Raw genomic sequence first — 17,871 nt, 5'->3', positions numbered from 1 at the left:
GGGGTCTTCAGTGACATGCTGCCTTTAACGAAGGCTTCTTAAACTATCATTCAGATGGCGCTTCTGTACAGGGCAATACAAAACTGAGACACAGATTATAAAATTGTGGGTTCTGCTAATAAAGCATGATGCACAAGGGAACAGGGAGTAGGAGGGGAAAGGGGGATTATGACAACCTATAAATCCCTTTTTGGCTTGGGACTGGGGAGTTCTCAAGAACTGCCTGCTCTCATACGTTATTGCCCTGGCGTGATAACCAGTGGAAAATCCCACAGGTAGCCCAGATCACGTGGTTAACTGCAACGGCAGCGGCCCTGATAAAGTCACCATGTGAAATGGACCAGCCATATGCTCAAACAACCCTGCACTTCAGAAGCCACATGGATCCTGGTCAGGGGGAGAGATTTTTCACTGGCTACTTAAACCCAGCATCTGCACAGTTACAAGATGGGGGATACATGGCTCAACAATGCTACAAGCGAGAAGGATCTTGGAATTGTTATCGATCACAAGCTGAATATGAGCCAACAATGTGATGTGGCTGCAAAAAAGGCAAATGCTCTTTTGGGCTGCATTAAGAGAAGCATAGCTTCCAAATCTCACGTGAAGTACTAGTTCCCCTCTACTCAGCACTGGTTAGGCTTCAACTGGAATACTGTGTCCAGTTCTGGGCACCACACTTTAAGAAGGATGCAGACAAACTGGAGAGGGTTCAGAGGAGGGCAACAAAGATGATCAGGGGACTGGAAATAAAGCCCTATGAAGAGAGACTGAAAGAACTGGGTATGTTTAGCCTTGAGAAGAGAAGACTGAGGGGAGATAGGATAGTGCTCTTCAAGTACTTGAAAGGTTGTCACAGAGAGGAAGGCCAGGATCTCTTCTCCATCATCCCAGAGCGCAGGACACGGAATAATGGGCTCAAGTGACAGGAAGCTCGATTCCGGCTGAACATCAGGAAAAACTTCCTGACTGTTAGAGCAATACAACAATGGAACCAATTCCCTAGGGAGGTGGTGGGCTCTCCCACGCTGGAGGCATTCAAGATGAGGCTGAACAGCCATCTGTCAGGGATGCTCTGACTTGGACTTCTGCACTGAGCAGGGGGTTGGACTCGATGGCCTTGTAGGCCCCTTCCAACCCTACTATTCTATGATTCTATACACATTGAGCCACATCAGAGAAGAGCAGATCAGCCGAGGGAGGAAGAAACCAAGGAAAAGGAAGCAATGAGAACATGGACGGGGCAGGAAACATCACAAAGGGCCGAAGGAGAGCAGCAGCTGGGTGTCGCAGAGGCGTCCAGGGAGATCAGGTGTTTGGGAAGTCAGGAAAGCCAGGAGCCAGGAAAGAGGCCTGGGGCGTGGGACAGCACGAACCACTGGTGTGAGCAGGGATGCAGAAAAGTCGAGGACAGCTGGAGTTCCCTATCCTGATCTGGAATAAGCAGCTGAGTAGATAAGATGACATGACAGGACGTGAAACGAGGAATGGGAAGGAAGCTCAGATGTAGCATTCATAACTGCTGCTGCTTCGGTGTTCATTGTACAAAACAAAATTCAACTCACAAAATAGCTGTCCAAATACTCAGCTGCAGGCCCCCAGCATATCGAAGCAAATAGCGTCTCTTTCAAAAGCTGGTTTAGCGCTGTCAGGGACTCTGGATTCCGCCTCCTCCAAAATCTGGAGGAATCCAGAGTGCCTTCCCTTGTGTTCAGAACCGTGGAGATGGCAACGGAGAAACCATGCTGAGGATCTCAGTCACGGTGGTCATGTTTAGCTTTGGACTGTTCTGGAATTACATAGAGCCTACAGCTACTGACCACCAGCAGTATGATTTCTGAAGAGCGTAACCATTAAGCTTTTGCCGTGGGATTCCCTGCAATGAAGAAATCTCACTGGTTTGGGTGTCCAGTGTCAGATTGCCTGAGCGTGTGCGCTGGGGGGATCGGGAAACCGGACAAGCAGCCCCTGTGCTCCACAGCCTTTTCCTTGCCGCATCCCTCTTGGCCTCTCTCGTGTGGGGCAGCTCCGAGCCAGAGAACAGCTGGCATCTGAGAACAGCAGGAACTGGAAGCAGCAGCTGCTCCTTTTACAAGCTCGACTTCTTGTGTTGGTTGTGTTTCAGTTAAATGTCTAAATCCATCCCCCCCCTCAATCCCCAGACTCTCTAATGCCACCCTAAGCAGCTGGGAAGGCTCACGGCTGGAAGAAATGTCCATTTCGGGAGTGGGTCTGGGCATTGCTGGCTCCAGTTTGGTGAGGGCCCTGGGGCAGGACATGCTCCCTGGGCCCCCTCCCTCGGTGAGCCCCCCTTCTCACTGCCATGGTCACCAGCTGCTCTGGCTCCTCATCCTCTGTCTCATCAGCACCAGCGCTCGCTTGCTTGACGGGCAGAGAGAGCAGGGAGCACGCAGGCCAGGGCATCTCCTGCACCGCCTCCTCACCACCTCCCTTGTCTGGGCCAGAGCAAGAGGAAGGCAAACAAGCTGGATGCAATGGCGAAGAGGAGCAGCAACTCCACTGGGGGTGGGCCCCTGCTAGGGAGTGGGCCCTGGGCAGGTGGCCAGCCATGCCTACCTTTGACCCTGGGGAGAGGAAGCATTTCTGGGGGCTCTTAATGAGATCTTCTGCTGCGCTCCTTCCGCACCTGGAGTGATCTGCCCCTCTCAGTCCTCCTCCAAAATAATAATCTGGGGCTAACCCTATGCTTGACTCAGTACAGAACATGGACGTGACTCCCTGTTATGCCCCCTCTGAAGGACTCCTCTAGGAGAAGAACCTGAAATCCCTCAAGCTGAAGGTCGCGGAGGGGCTGCCTGCGTCGAGGTGCCCCGAGGCAAGTCAAGGGGATCCCAGGCACTCAGGGAGACCGCCGCCAGCCCTTCCACTCAAGACATAGCCGGACCCCTCTCGGGCTTGGAGGCAGATGCCAAATGGCAAAGTCCTGCCCTCTGGAGCAAAAGAGTATAAGCCCTGGTTCACCCAACACAACAAGCCAGAATACGGGTTGAGTGTGGGTTGTCATTGAACCGTGACTTGTTGCTGAATCGTGGATTGTTGTGTTGTGTGAATCCAGCCACACTAACAAGCCATGGTTTGTGAACCACAAACAACCCAAGTTCACAACCCCACAACAAACCATGGGCTCTCTTCATGAGTGATCCATGGTTAACAAACCATGGTTTGTTAGCCTGGCTGAGTTCACACAACACAACCACCCATGGTTGAACAGCAACCCACACTCAACCCATACCCTGGCTTATGTTGTGTGAACCCAGCCTAAGTCTGCTCCATCTTCTGCATAACAGCCCCTCAAATATTTGAAGACCGCTATCATGTCTCCACTTAATCTTTTCATCTCCAGACGAAACATACCCAGTTCTTTCAACCGTTCCTCATAGGACTTGGTTTCCAGACCGCTAACCATCATGGCTGCTCTTCTCTGGACACGCTCCAGTTTGTAAAAGCCCTTCTTAACATGTGCTGCCCAGAACTGAATGTACCAATGCACATGCCCCAGAATCCTCTGGGGCAGGCCAGAGTTCCTCAGCAGAGGAGTCAGTATGGAAGGGGCTCCCTGAAGTTAGGATATCAGAGCACCACTGACTTGAAACAATAGCTGCTTTCATGCAACCCAGAATATTTCCTGTCACACACACACACAAACTCCTTCACCCCAATCAGACTTGGAGGAAACAAGTTGATACAGAAGCGGCAGGCACCTGAAGAGGAGACTCTCCAGCCTGCCTGCTTGGATCTGTTTCCATTCTGAAGGGCATCCTCTAAGCCCGGCAGCTCGTAGGGCCACAGCCTGTCCATGCTGCAACAACAACGTGACCAGGTCAACTGTAGGAAATCATCCGTCAAGACAGTGACATTGGCAAGTACTTCCTCCTAACCATTTGCAACAACGTCCCCACTGCTACCACCTCCACCACCATCTGGGAAGGATGTTTCCACAGGTTTTCCACACAACGTTGGCCTCTCTTTGAACCCAATCTCTAAAAAAACAAAATGCACACATTTCCCAGCATAGACGGCATTATCTAATGAAACAGCTGCCTTATGCAAACAACGTTCAAGTCAACATCTGACATCACATCCACGCTGCTTTCCAATCTCTGATGAAGCAGGTAGGTATGCTTGTTGGGCCTGAAAAGTACAAGGGGGACATCTGGGCTGCACAACATTTTTTAAAGTCAGATTTCGGTCTAACTTCTGCACCCGGAAAAGCTGGATTCCACAACCTGCAATGAGTTAGGCCAGAGTCCTTCACCGCATGGCAGCTACTTACTGGTAGAGGTTTTTGACGGACTGCTCGCTGCTCGTTACGCTGTGGTACGGCCCTTCCCGCCGTTGATAGTCCCCTCTGCTGAAGCCTACGCGGGCCGGGAGCTCCAAGTGGACATTGTACGATTCCTTCGGCCGCGTTCCAAAGAACTGGATCCCATCGTCGGGATACAGGAAGAGGGCGTAGGCATCCAAATGGCTGTAGGCTAAGACTGCCTGGAAGGTGTTACGCTGCAGAAGCAAATCAACACAAAGGGAAAATGCAGGGATCAGAACTCATGGCTTCGAAGACAGAGCCATGACCATGATTAGGGTAACTAAGACCCAAATCAAGACCAAGTCACAAAGCGGCAAGTGGAGGCGGTGCAGGGCTTACAAGCTTGTGCCGGGTTCAGGTCTCCCATCTACCATGAACTCAACCGGTGATCTTAGATGCTGTCAGCCTCAGCCCTGCCTTTGTAATATGGGGATAATAGCAGTGGCCTACTTTACAGGTTGTTGTGAAGATTTGCTGAGATAAAGTTCATAAAGCCTCTTGAACGCGCCATTCAGGAAAAAAATAAAAAGTGAAATTTTGTGCCCTGTGTCAATTAAGCAATTTATTTATTTATTTCAAGTATCCTCTGCCAAAAAAGCTCCCAGAGTGCCTTACATATGATCGCTTAAACAAGACAGTCTCCGCCCACAGACATACCATCTAACAAGGCATGACATGCAAGGAAAAAGGAAAGGGGAGGGAAGGGGAGGGAAGGGAAGGGAAGGGGAGGGAAGGGAAGGGAAGGGAAGGGAAGGGAAGAGGGGGAAAAGTTACGTTTTCCAGTAGGGCTGGTGGAAGGAAGGCCCTGGTCTCCCTCCATACAGCCTGCTGGAACGGCTGCTGGTAGCAACAGCTGAGGGAGGAGGAGCCTTCAGCTCTTTTTCCGTGCAATTTCGTCTGCCATTTTGTATTACTTTGTATAATTTTTCTGGTTTTGCTCATCCCTGGGCAAGGAGCAATGTGTGACACTGAAGCCCCTAACCCCAACTACTGGAAATGATTTTTAGCCTTCTTATGGCTTCTTACAGGAGATGGCTGGATAGCATCGCCGATGCAATGAATATGGACTTGAGCACGCTCCGGGAGAGAGCGCAGGACAGGAAGGCCTGGCGTGCGATGGTCCATGGGGTCACGAAGAGTCGGACACGACTGAACGACTGAACAACAACAAAAAGCATTGTCTATACACTTTTAAGCAGATAATATTTTTTTTAAAAATCCAAGTTTCTGGTCCTTAAGTATGTATATTGGGGGTTCCACAGAAGTGCAGTAAAAGCAGGTCACCGAGTCCTCAGGAATCTCAAGCTTTCATATGAAAAATTTAAAACTCACATTTCTAGTCCTCATGGGTGCAAAGATATGCTTACAATTGTATGGCCGATGTCTACTCATGTGAAAAAAGTATGGGGAATGTCTACTCATATGAGGACGGGCTGTAGCTCAGTAGCAGAGCCCCTGCTTTGCACACAGAAGGTCCCAGGTTCAATCCCCGGCTTCTCCAGGTAGGGATAGGAAAAACTGCCTGAAACCCTGGAGAGCCGCTGCTGCCAGTCAGTGTCAACAACATTGGGCTAGGTGGACCAAGCGTCTCACACAGTATGAGGCAGTTTCCAATGTTCCCAACATGCACACACAACCCAGGATTTAATGCCCAGAAAATTCAGTTAAAAAAAAGTTAGGTATCTCAAGATGGTGAATTCTGTGCCAGAGTTCCAATGCTGTGCTCTCACGGCAGCCCTAAGGACACACAGATCACAGAGTCCTACACTACCAGCCCTGGAAACACACAGAATACAGCTGGGCTGGGGAATCTTTTTTGCCCTGAGAGCTGTCAGGGCATCCTGAGAGCATTCCATTCCAACAGAGTGTGGCACAACTGAAAATGAGTGGGCCCACATCCCACGGTCTCATCCATATGCCCCATGGACCTGCACCCACAGACACACGTGCACCATGCACAGAGCAGAAGAGAGAGCAATCCAGCCATGGAGAAAGGGACCGATCTCTTTCTCCATTGCCAGATGGCTCTCTGTGCATGAGGAAAAGGGCACAGAGAAAGCAGCGATCTTGCCATGGAGAAAGTGATGTTCTCTTCCTCCACCGCCAGATCAGAGCACCCTTCTCTGGGGGTTGTAGGCTTTTAGTTTGTGGGAGGATCCTCTACCAGGACCTCTGTGGGCTGGATGGGGAGGCTACGCAGGCCTAACGTGGCACACAGGACCGAGGGTTCCCCATGCACGGAAAACAGAGTCCTACATTCCCAGAGCACTGTGTGGTCATTGCTGCAGAGCTCTATTAATGGAGCATGTCTCTTACTGGGCAGTATAATAATACCGAAAATAAAATAAAATGTAAAAGCTCCACTTAAGGAGCAGTGAGGTCTCCACAGTTACCCTCTCGGAAAGGCTGATTCCATTTCTCCCGCTCCTCCTTTCCCAAGCCTCCTCTTGCTCAAGAACTTATGAAACCTCTCAGCTTGCTCCCATTTATCTTTCCTCCCTCCTGTTTTATCTTCCTGGCTTTTGGTCTTGCCTCTTCTTTCACCAGCAGGGGGATTATTTTGCTCTATTTGATGATTCCACACACACACACACCCCGGGAAAGACGAGAGAGACTTCAATTCTTGCTACAGGCGCCACCCAGGCCAAAAGGAGCTTCAGAGCTGGAATGCTCAATGCCCCCCAAAGGGGGAAGCTGTGGGTTCCAAGCCTGTCCCCTGGATTTCAAAGGCCTTAGCCCAAACGCCTGTGTAATTAGATGAGCAAGCAACGCTCCACAGGTGCTCAGAGGCACCCTTCTTTATTCTGCCTAATTCTTAAATCTTATTCTTCTCTCCTTACGCTCTGCAAGACGAATTGCCTTTCTCTGCTGACCTCTTCATGCTTTGCTGATTTTTACACTCCATCCATCCCATTTCCCCGTCACTATATGCATCACCCCTTTATTTCAAGTTGGGCAACATTCAGCTTGTAGGATGATTCAGCCCCTGAGGCAACTTAATGTGACTCTTGATGGCCGTGTCAGATTTCAACAAAGGTGTGGCAGAAATTCTCCATTACAATATTTCATAGAATGATGACCATAATGTGCCATCAATGCACAAGGCATTTTCCCAAGTGCAAAGGGACAGGTTATTGCAGCCACCCTCAAACTGGACCACAAGCCCCATCATCCCCAGGCAGCAGGGAAGGCTCTCCTAGGAAATAATGCTGATAGAGCTCCATTCATGCCCCCTTTTCAAGCAGGAACAGGCTATATAAAGTCATGGAAAGATGACCGCAAGCCTTGAGCATTTGCTTCCAGCGGCAAGCAGGGATTTGGGGGGGCGGGAGATGGCTTCCAGTTTCTGTGCATTTTCCGGTGGCAGCCACTTGTCATTCCTGCCAGATATAAAGGCGCGTTTGTTGTCAAAGGACACGCACACACAGACATCTCCTGGACTGAGCCCCAGGGACAGCAGCCGAGCTGTGTAAACAAAGCTAATTTGGTTTGAGGCTGAGGAGGAACAGCCTGGGAAGGAAGCGTGGGTCCTCGCTGAAAACCTAGGCAGACACAGTGAGGGTGGGAGAAGGGAGAGAGTTGGGCGTGCTGCCGCTAAAGCCAAAGGGTTTCCTTACAGCAGCCTTCCCCCAAGCTGGCTCCCTCCAGATGTGCTGGACTGCAACCCCCATAATTCCCAGCCAGCATGCCATGCTGGCTGGGAATCCCAGGAGTCACAGTCCAGCACATCTGGAGGGAACCAGCTTGGGGAAAGGCTAAGATAACCTGCCCTCTTCTAACTTGTGATGTGCATTGCACATTGACACTGCTATATTCTTAACGCTATATATTCATTCATTTATTCATTCAGGTTCCCTGACTCTCAGGCACTTGGCAGCAGATGATCAGGTTTTCAAATCTGGTCTCGGATGTTTTATTGTTGATTGTTAAAAGTGTTTTAGATACGTGTGTGCACGTGTACTGCCTGTTTCTGTGTTTGTGCATAAATGGTTTTTATATTATGTACCATATTGGGGGGGTTTAAAGATTTTTCTTCTGTGTAAACTGCCCGGGGTACTTTGGCTATTGGGCGGTACAGAAACGTAATCAATGAAATGGATGAATGAATAATAATGAAATAAGTGATGGAAAATCTTTGCCACAACTTAGTTGGAATTTGACATAGCCATCAAGAGTCGTGTAAAGTGGCCTTAATGCACTGCCAAAGTGTTTATACCACCCTTCTCTAAGTCGTTGTGATATAAGACAGCTGCCAATGTCCTAAATTTATTTTTATCCCACTGTTCCATCTGCACAGACCCTGTGCAACGCAGCTCACAATAAAACTTTAAAATGCGCACATGAAAACAGGTTAAAAAAATAAATTTAAATTTTATTACATTTATATGCCACCTTTGTTCCTTTTGCAAGAAAGTGGGGTTCCTCCTTCCTCTCCATCTTATCCTCACAACAACAATCCAGTGAGGTAGGTTAGGCTGAGAGTCAGTGGCTGGCCCAAATCACCCAGTGAGCTTTCTGGCCAAGAGGGGACTAGAACCCGGGTCTCCTGATTCCCAGCCCAACACACTAACTATGACACCACACGGGCTCAGCATCATCACTGCAAATAAAATGCCAGCACATCCCGGGCCAGTGGGGCGTAGAGCCCAAGTGTTGGACAAGGACGGGGAGACCCAGGTTCCAGTCTTCACTGGGTGGTGATGTTAGGGCAGCATCCCCTAAGCAGGCACGCTCTGGAGGACTGCAACTCCCATCATCCCCAGCCAGCATAGCCTTGCTGGCTGGGGATGATGGAAGTTGCAGTCCAACACCTCTGGAGGGTGCCAGCATAAGTGTTAGCTTATGGCAACAAGGGTAACATTTTAGGGCACGGTCCCTGCTGGGGAGGTTCTCCTCCCATGCTCTTCTGTAGTATGCCAGGCATTTCAACGGGGCTTCCAGAGAACTTTCCCCCAGATCATGCCCTCAGCAAATGGAAAAAAACAGAGGTAACGCACAAAAGCAGAACATGATTAAGCCTCAAGTTGACACAGCGCTCTAAATGGGGAAGCCGACAGATAAGAGCACGGTGGGGTCAAGGGTCAAAGGGCATCTGCAGCAGTCAGATCGGCGCTCGTTCCTCAGCCACGCTCAGTGGACTTCGCGTGCGCAACACTTGCTAAGAGCGACACAGAGGGCGACTCCCAGCGGCCCTCGGCCCTCGGCCCTCAGCGGCCCTCAGCCCACTGGCCACGCAAGAACACAGAAGGGCTGTGCCGGATCAGACCAAAGGTCCATCCAGTCCAGTTGTGCTCCCCCAGTGGCAAACTAGGTGCCCCAGTGGGAAGCCCATGAGCAGGGCTTGAGCGCAGTAGCACCCCTCTGCTCGTGCTTGCCCGCAACTGGTGTACACAGGCACACCGCCCCTGATCCTGGAGGTGCTATGCAGCCGTCGTGACGAGCAGCCCTCGACAGCCTTCTCCTCCAGGAACTCAGCTAATCCTCTTGTAAAGCCATTCACGTCAGTGGCTGCCACTGCATCTTGGCAGCAAATTCCGTAGTCCCACAACGAACATGGCCGACTGCGCGCTGGCGGGGGCGACGCGATCCAGCCACATAGCGCCCACCCTGCGCCAGCTGCTGGTCTGTTCCCAAGCACCAATCCACGTGCTGGTCTTGACCTTTAACGCCTTACAGAGCAATCCTATGACCCTGGGGGGAACATCCCGGGGACCATAAGACTACCTGGGGAAAGAAGTATGTATTCATTATGTTTCTATACCATCCAATAGCTGAAGCTCCATTCCGACCTCGGAACGGGACGTTGGAGATTCCGCCCCCCACCCCACCCCCAGCAGCCGGCATGGAAAGAACCGCGCCAGCTACCCTCTGAGGCTGGAAATGCTACTGCGGGGGGGAGGAAAGGGGGCTTTCTGGTTTGGGGGGCGGGGAGGAGACCAGAGTGGCCAAGATAGGAGACAGGATAAAAAGGCGGGATATAAAAGTAATAAATAAATAAATAAATAATACCCTGAGCCTCCTCCAGCCTCCTTCCCTCCCCTTCCAAAGCACCTTCACTGGACAGGCTGAAAAGCCCATCCAGTCAAAATTGCCCAAGACGGAGGACGGGGACAGGGAGATCGCCTCCACCGCTCCTCCCACGCTGCCGGCTCCAGCCTGGCAGGGCACAGGCAATGCGGAAGCCTCTGACATCAGACGCTTCTGAGCAGCAAACCCACAATCGATAGGGCTGCGCCCTTAGACGGCTTGGGACCTTGAGAGAGCACCTTCACCCATCTTTGCCCGCACTCTGAAATCAAAAGATTCTCTCATCCTTTTTTCTCATATGCCCCCCCTTCTCACTTGCCCCCCTGTGAGGGCAGTGAGGTGGGCGACTACACAGGTAAGGGCTTTATATGCAGTGGCCCCACACCTCTGGAATAAGTAGCCATCAGGGGTCCACCGGGCCCCCTCATTGCAGGTTTTCAGAAAGGCCCTGAAAACCCATTACTTTACTCTGGCCTTTCCCCGACTATGTTTTATCGGACTGGGTGGTAGCTGCAGTTGTATGTGGCCACGCTAGCTGGGGATGATGGGAGTTGCAGAGCAACACATCTGGGGGGGCACAAGGTTGAAGAAGGCTAATCTATGGCTTATTTTTATTTGGGGTGTTTTCACCCCACCGTTCAGCCGAGAAAGCCTCCCAGAGTGGCTGACAAAGATGAATATTCAGACAGTCCCTGCCCTCGGGCTTACAACCTGAAAGACACGACACAAAAGGAAAAGGGACTGGGAGGAAGGAGGGGAAGGAAAGCAAATACACTGCTGACCGATGTGTAGGGCCAGGTTGGTCTCCCCCCTGTGATGACGTTCATCCTGGGAGGCAGGAGGTGCAGCCCCCCGGTTGTATCTGTTTTCAATGCAAAGGCTAAACCTTTCTGACAGCTGTGCTGGCTGGGGGTGATGGGAGTTGTAGTCCAACCCCTCTGGAGGGAGCCAGCTTGGGGACAGCTGCTTTCACGTGTCCCCCCACATTTAAAGAACGTTACAGCACACCAGGGATAGCTTTCCACAGACAGGATTGGTGTGCGTGCATGCGTGCGTGCGTGCGTGCGTTCGTGTGTGTGTGTGTGTGTGTGTATGCGTGCGTGCGTGCTTTAATGCAGATGAGTCAATTCCAAAACGAAAAAGGAACGCACACCCACCCCGCTATAGGAATTTCATTAGTATCTCCTTTCCACTGTGGAAAATCCAGAACATGCCATTCTCTGCTGACAGGCGAACAAATCGTGTGGCGAAAAATCCCCTCCACCCACCAACAGAACAAAACAAAACACCGAAGTGAACACAGCTAACGAAGCAGTCAGAGTTTCCGAAAGGAGCAAACCCTCCTCGCTTCCTCAGAAGAGAGGCAGCATCACCAGCTCCAGAACCTGGGAGGGCCCCCCACCGCCCAGAACCGCACAGAGGGCAACGCTCCACCCCCAGGAGAAGCTTCTCCCTGCACTGCATTGCTGCAGGGGAAAAGCCACATCTGGTGAAATTCCGCCTTCTGCGCCACTCCTGAAGGTCCAGGCTCCCCTTCCACAGGGATGCTGAACTTCTTTCAGCCCGAGGGCCGAATTCCATTTTGCAGAAGCTCTCAGGGGACGCATTCCATCAGTGGGTGGGGCCAAAGGCAGAACCGGGTGGGGCCAGATGCAAAGGGGCGGGGCCAAAATAGCAAAAACGCCAGCAGATTTTAGCTTAAAGGTCTTGGCACCAGTCATTAAGTCTTAGGGGAGAGAGGGAGGCCAGCTCCCCCTCTGCTGTCCTTCTGCTGGCAGGCAAAGGCCGTTCTGTTCAAGCACGCCTTTGGCGTGTAAGCGGATCTGTGTGCTGTGTGCTGTGTTGATTCTGTTATTGTTGTGTTTTTAGTTGTGCTCTAATGCATTTGTTTTATTCTTGTGTTAATCACGTTTTCATTTACAATTGTAAGCCGCCTTGAGTGCCATTTCTCTTGGGAGAAAGGTGGGGTACAGATCAATTTCAATCTTTTAGAATGGGGGGGGGAACTGCACAGAAGCTGGGAAACCATGAAATGATCAGGGGTCGGGTTTTGCACCCCTGTCCTCCATAGAACATGAGAAGAGCCCTGGTGCTGGATTAGACCCAGGGTCCATCTGGCCTTCCCAGAATTGGGTGTTTTGTGACTGGTGATGCCCACCATGGCAGCCATTTTGTGAGTGTGCCCACAACACTCACTCAAAATCCCAAATGTGCCCACCGGCCCAAAAAGGCTGGGGCACTCTCACTGGTGGTGGCTCCCCCATCATTTGGTTCCTGATCCTTTGGGGCTGGAGAGGCAGGCACGGGATCTGAAATCTTCCGCGTGTAAAGCATGTGCCCTGCTACAGATCTATGGACCCTCTACATTAAAATTCTAGCAGTATGACCCCTCCCTTACCCTAGTGCATGGACTTATCTGGGAACTGAACCCAGGATCTCTCACAACCTAATCAGACCTCTAAACCAAGGGTGGGAACCTTTCTCCTATGAGGGGCCGCTGACCCCCAGGGAATAGTCCACTGGGGGCTGCGGCTGAGGGTGGGTGGGGCCAGAGCCCATTGCAGGCAAGGCCACAGCCCCATACAGCCAGAGTTTGCAGTGTTGTGGGACTGCCTAGCTCTTTCTCTCTCTTTGTGCCACCCCATCTCTTCTCTAGACCAGAGGTAGGCAAGCTTTTGGGGCCATGGGTACATCTGGCAATTTGAGAAACTCTCCTGGGCACCACCACCACATGGCTGCCACAGGAGGCGTGACGAAGGACAAGTAACCTACCCAAGAGACCAAGTACAAGGCAGAGGTCTGAGCCCCAGCACAGTATACACCAGCCCCAGCAGAAACCTCTGTCACGGCAATCCTAGCTGCTGGCAAGAAAAGTGCGTTTTGATTTTTTTAAGCGGGAGGAGCAGGGCACCTTTGTGGGTGACAAGAAAGGTGCCCAGGGGCTCATGAGTGCCTGCAGGCACCATGCTGCCAACCCCTCTAGAGTACTGAAAGTGTGGCTCCTGATTCTAGTAACCTTACTCAGCCCTGCTTCCCCAGTTCTGAGATTTCATTGGGGATTTCCCACTTTCAAGGCTATCTTTGCAGCCCCATGAGGACTAGAAGCTTACTATTTAAGAGAGCTGGAGGTCCTCAGCTGATTCCAGCACCCATACTCACACAATAATCCCATACTTGCACAATGCAAAATAATCCTTCCAGGCAAACGTAAACCTTAAATGAATTCGAGAAAGCCTCTGCCTCTGCAGTCAAACAAGGCACCTTGATCATCATAGCTTCTGTGTGCCAAGCATGGGGCAGAGCTCAACGGAAGAGCAGCCACTCTGCATGGAACCCTTCCTTTTGCTGCCTGGTATATCAGAGCAGCAGCAACAGAAAGCAAAGACAGCCTAAATTTAAAGTAAAGATCTCTGTCCTCAGATCTCCCATTCAGACTCCCATCCTGACCCTTCAAGTTGACGGGGGAGCCAGAGGTCCTTCCACCTCACCCCCCCTCTTGCCCCCACTGTCAACCTCTGTGTTCTGAGCACACAGACACCCCTGTTCAAATATCCCAGGTGACGTTTTTCTCTCACCTACATCAACTTTCTACTTCCCCCTCAACAACAGCAAAGGCTGTCAGCATTCTATGACTGACTCTTCCCCCCTATTGATTTTTTTAATGTTTCGTAAGATCCTAGCAGCCTGGCCAATGGGGGGGGGGGGAATCATTACCAGTCCAGATGCCATAAAGCATCACCTCACCTGTCTGGACGGCTCCGCATTCCGGGTGACTTCTTCGTAGGCCCCCACGTTCTCCCAGGTAGCAATGAAGGCGTGGCGTGGGGCAAAGTTAGTGGCGCTGGGAAATCCAGCCTGGATAAGCTGGGCGGTCCGATCCAGCACCTCTCTGGAATCATCCAGGCGGTAATAGATTTTGCCCCTCCCGCCACTGGTGTCGATGTCCGACAGGAAAGGAGCCACCACAGGGAAGTCCGTGGGGAAATCATCATCCACGTACTGGGTCTCTCTGGGAAAGTCCTGGGTGGAAATGACCCCGTTGGTCCCAACCTGTCAGGGAACCAGATCAAAGCATAGTGAGCAAAAGAGATCCAACAGCAAACACCGCTACCTGGAGTGGGAGACTAATGAACCGACGAAACGTCGCTTGGAGAGGAGGCTGCTACCTTGTGAGAGAGCGTTACTTTAAATGCTGAAGAGCCATTAAGTATAAAGGTAGAAGGGGTCTTGAATGCAACTATGAGCAATCAGGAACCACATAGCCCCATGTCTGTCAAAACTATTCAGATCTACATAAGAACATAAGAAGAGCCCTACTGGCTCAGACCCAGGACCCATCTAGTCCAGCATTCTGTTCACACAGCGGCCAGCCAGCTGTCGACCAGGAACCCACAAGCGGGGCATGAGTGCAACAGCAACCTCCCGCCCATGTTCCCCAGCAACTGGTGTACATGAGCATACTGCCTCTGATACTTCAGGTAGCACATAGCCATCAGGACTAGTAGTCATTGATAGCCTTCTCCTCCCGGAATTTGTGCAACCTCCTTTTCAAGCCATCCAAACTGGTGGCCATCACTACATCCTGGGGTAGCAAATTCCATAGGTTAACTATGTGCTGTGTAAAGAAGTCCTTCTTTTGATCTGTCCTGAATCGCCCACCGATCAGCTGCACAGGATGACCCTGGGCTCTAGTATTTTGAGAGAGGGAGAAAAATGTCACCCTATCCACATTCCCCACACCAGGCATGATTTTGTAGACCTCTATCATGTCTCCCCTCACCCTCCTTTTTTCCAAGCTTAACAGTCCCAGCCATTGTAACCTTCCCTCATAGGGGAGATGCTCCAGCCCCGTAATCATTTTAGTTGCCCTTTTCTGCACTTTTTCCTGCTCTACAATATCTTTTTTAGGTGTGGTGATCAGAACTGGACACAATGTTCCAAGTGTGGTCGCACCAGAGATTTGCATAGGGGCAGTATGACATTGGCCGTTTTATTCTCAGTACCTTTTCTAATTATGCCTAGCATGGAGTTTGCCTTTTTCACAGCGGCTGCACGCTGGGCTGACAACTTCATCGCGCTCTCCACCACAACCCCAGGATCTAGAGCAGCAGGATTCAAACTAAGATGTTATTAGAAAGCTCTTCACTTAACAGATCAGCAGCCATGGAGAAATGCTACCAGAAGATTCCTTGCCCGCCAGTACCAGTGTCCCCCCTGCAACGTGCAGCTGCAAAGGTGTGTCAGGTGTGCCCCACAGCGCTCTCTCGCTTCACACAGGGCAGTCGTTCCCAGTCTGGTGCCTTCCAGACGTGCTGGACTACAGCCCCATTCATTCCCAGCCAACATGGCCCATAGCACTGAGGGTTGGCGAAGGTGAGGCTTATCATCCAAGACATCTAGAGGTCACCTGGATGGAGAACGCTGACATACGGCAACGGTGAGGCCCAGCAGACCAGAGCTGCACATGAACCCAAAGCGTGCTCTCAAACCCGTTCTAGGATCCTCTGTGCAGTAGCTTAAACTGCTTTAAAAGGGGACTCGACAAATTTGTGGAGAAGAGAGGTCCAGTGGAGGCTGGTGGCTCTGATGTCAGTGGGGCGGTGAACCTGCTCTGGGTTTCAAGCCAAACCAGTCAGAACTGGCAGAGCACCTTGGAGAGCTCCTTTAGAGTTCTGACTGGTTCGGACTGAAACTGGTTCGGCTTGAAACCCAGAGCGGATTCACCGCCCCACTGACATCGGAGCCCCCAGCCCCCACTGGAGAGGTCAATCGCTCTTAGAGTTTGGGGGGAAGTTAGAGCTCCAAAGCGTCTCAGAGATTATCTAGTCCAGCCCCCTGCAGGATCCAGAAAACAAGACACAATGGCAGCATCCCCAAGTGCCGTGTCCTCTGCTTAAATGCCTCCTGCACGGGGGAGCCGGCCACCTCCCACAGCAGCCTGTTCCACTGTCGAGCAGCTCCTACCGTTGAATAGCTGGGGCATGCTGGGAGTTGTAGTCCAACACATCTGGAGGCTGTCCAAATGTGAAAGTGTGAATGTTCATACGCTATTCACAATCACCCAATGTGCAAGTCTCTGCTTACAAACACAAGGAATCCGGTAAGATAAAACACTGGGTAATTGAAGAGTCTGTTCAGCTGCTAGGGAGCTGCCTTCTCAAATCAGGGAAGCCTGTATTATTATTAACAACCCTGCAAGGTAGGCCAGTGTTTTGATTCCTCCATATCGACCTCAGGATCTAATGCTGAGAGAGGCAGCTACCCTGCTTCAGGCCACTTCGTTTGAAAAATGACAGATCAATAAGCGCATAAATGCCTGCACCCCCACCCCCCACATTCACGGTGTGAACGGGGAAGGCTCCCTGACCCCGCTGAGGCGCGGCTCAGCCCTGGGCCCACATCTGTCCCGGCCGCGGGGCACACGCTGCCGCCTCTCGGACTCGCGTCCTCGGCCGCAAAACGGGGAGGGCAGCGAACGGCCCCCGGCAGAGGAGAAGCAGGTCGGCTTGATCCTGCTTGACGCAGCGGCGGAGGCGGAGGGAGAAGCCCGGGCGCCCTGCAGCTGCCCCGGACTCGAGGGGCTGCGGGGCGTTCGACGGCCTCGGTCAGGCCGGGGCGCGCCAGAGGGGAGAGGCGCGCCGGAGGGCGAGAGCGCTCCGCGGGGCGCCAGGCCGCCTTGGGCAAACAGCTGCCCGGACCAGGGCCCGTCTGCGGGGCGCGGCCCGGCCCGGCCCCGGCTCGCCGCAGCGCCGTGCAGGGGTGCCCGCGGCCTCCGCCGCGCGCGCCCAGGGGCCGAGCCCGGCCCCGTCGCCCCTGCCCGCGGGCCTGGCTGTCCGGGGCTGGCGGGGGCCGCCGCCCCACACGTCCGGAGGCGCGTCCGTCGGGGGAGGCGGGCTGCGGGCGGCAGCCGGCGGCCCGCCGCGAGCGGGCACCCCGGGGCTGCGGGCGCACTTACGTAGAGCTGCCCGAAGCGGGCCTCGTAGAAGCGCAGCGGGCTGGGCAGGGGCGCGGGCGCCGAGGTCTCGTCGTCGCCTTCGGGCAGCTGCCGGTCCCCGCGGGCGGCCCCGAAGGGGAAGAGCTGCGGCCGGGGCAGCGCGGCCGCCCAGCCCGGCAGCAGCGCCAGCGCCAGCGCCAGCGCCAGCGGAGCGCCGCCGAGCAGCCCGCGCCCTCGCATGCTTCCCTGCCCTGGCGGCGGCGGCGGCGGCGGCGGCGCTGGTGCGGGAGGCAGCGAGTCCGCCCCGAGCCCGAAGTGCCCGGCTGGCCCTGGCCGGGGCGGGGCGGAGGCGCCTTCCCGCGCCGCCATTGGCTGTCCGCGGCCCGGCCGCTGGCCAATCCCTCCAGAGCGGCGCCCCCCGTCGAACATCTGGATCTCGTTAGCTGCGCTCCTCTGGCGCAGCTGCTTCGGCCCCGCCCCGCCCCGCCAGCCCCACGCGGGCCGCTCTCCCGCAGCGGGCCGCCTGGCAAGAGCACCCCCCCCCCCGACAGCTGGGTGCTGGTGCTCCCGGTACGGTCACGTC

General features: G+C 53.2%; 1 protein-coding gene across 2 annotated transcripts in view; it reads right to left on the bottom strand.

Moving 5' to 3' along the window:
• The window catches only part of NID2 (nidogen 2), a 69,265-nt gene extending 51,622 nt beyond the window's left edge, over positions 1–17,643 (bottom strand). Inside the window, exons 1-3 of one of the 2 annotated variants that reach the window (XM_084834882.1) lie at positions 17,310–17,643; positions 14,099–14,404; positions 4,295–4,521 (exon numbers count right to left, since the gene is read on the bottom strand). In XM_084834882.1, coding sequence (XP_084691008.1) covers positions 4,295–4,521; positions 14,099–14,404; positions 17,310–17,528 — 752 coding nt within the window. In that variant the 5' untranslated portion in view covers positions 17,529–17,643. The remainder of the gene's footprint in view (positions 1–4,294; positions 4,522–14,098; positions 14,405–17,309) is intronic. The other variant, XM_084834871.1, reaches the window with a different exon arrangement.
• Between the last annotated feature and the right edge of the window lie 228 nt (positions 17,644–17,871).

Source organism: Heloderma suspectum, chromosome 1 (genome assembly GCF_057233095.1).
Source record: "Heloderma suspectum isolate Gila_16-S chromosome 1, 16-S_ref, whole genome shotgun sequence".
NCBI classification, from domain to species: domain Eukaryota; kingdom Metazoa; phylum Chordata; class Lepidosauria; order Squamata; family Helodermatidae; genus Heloderma; species Heloderma suspectum.
This window is presented reverse-complemented; position numbering and strand designations above follow the sequence as displayed.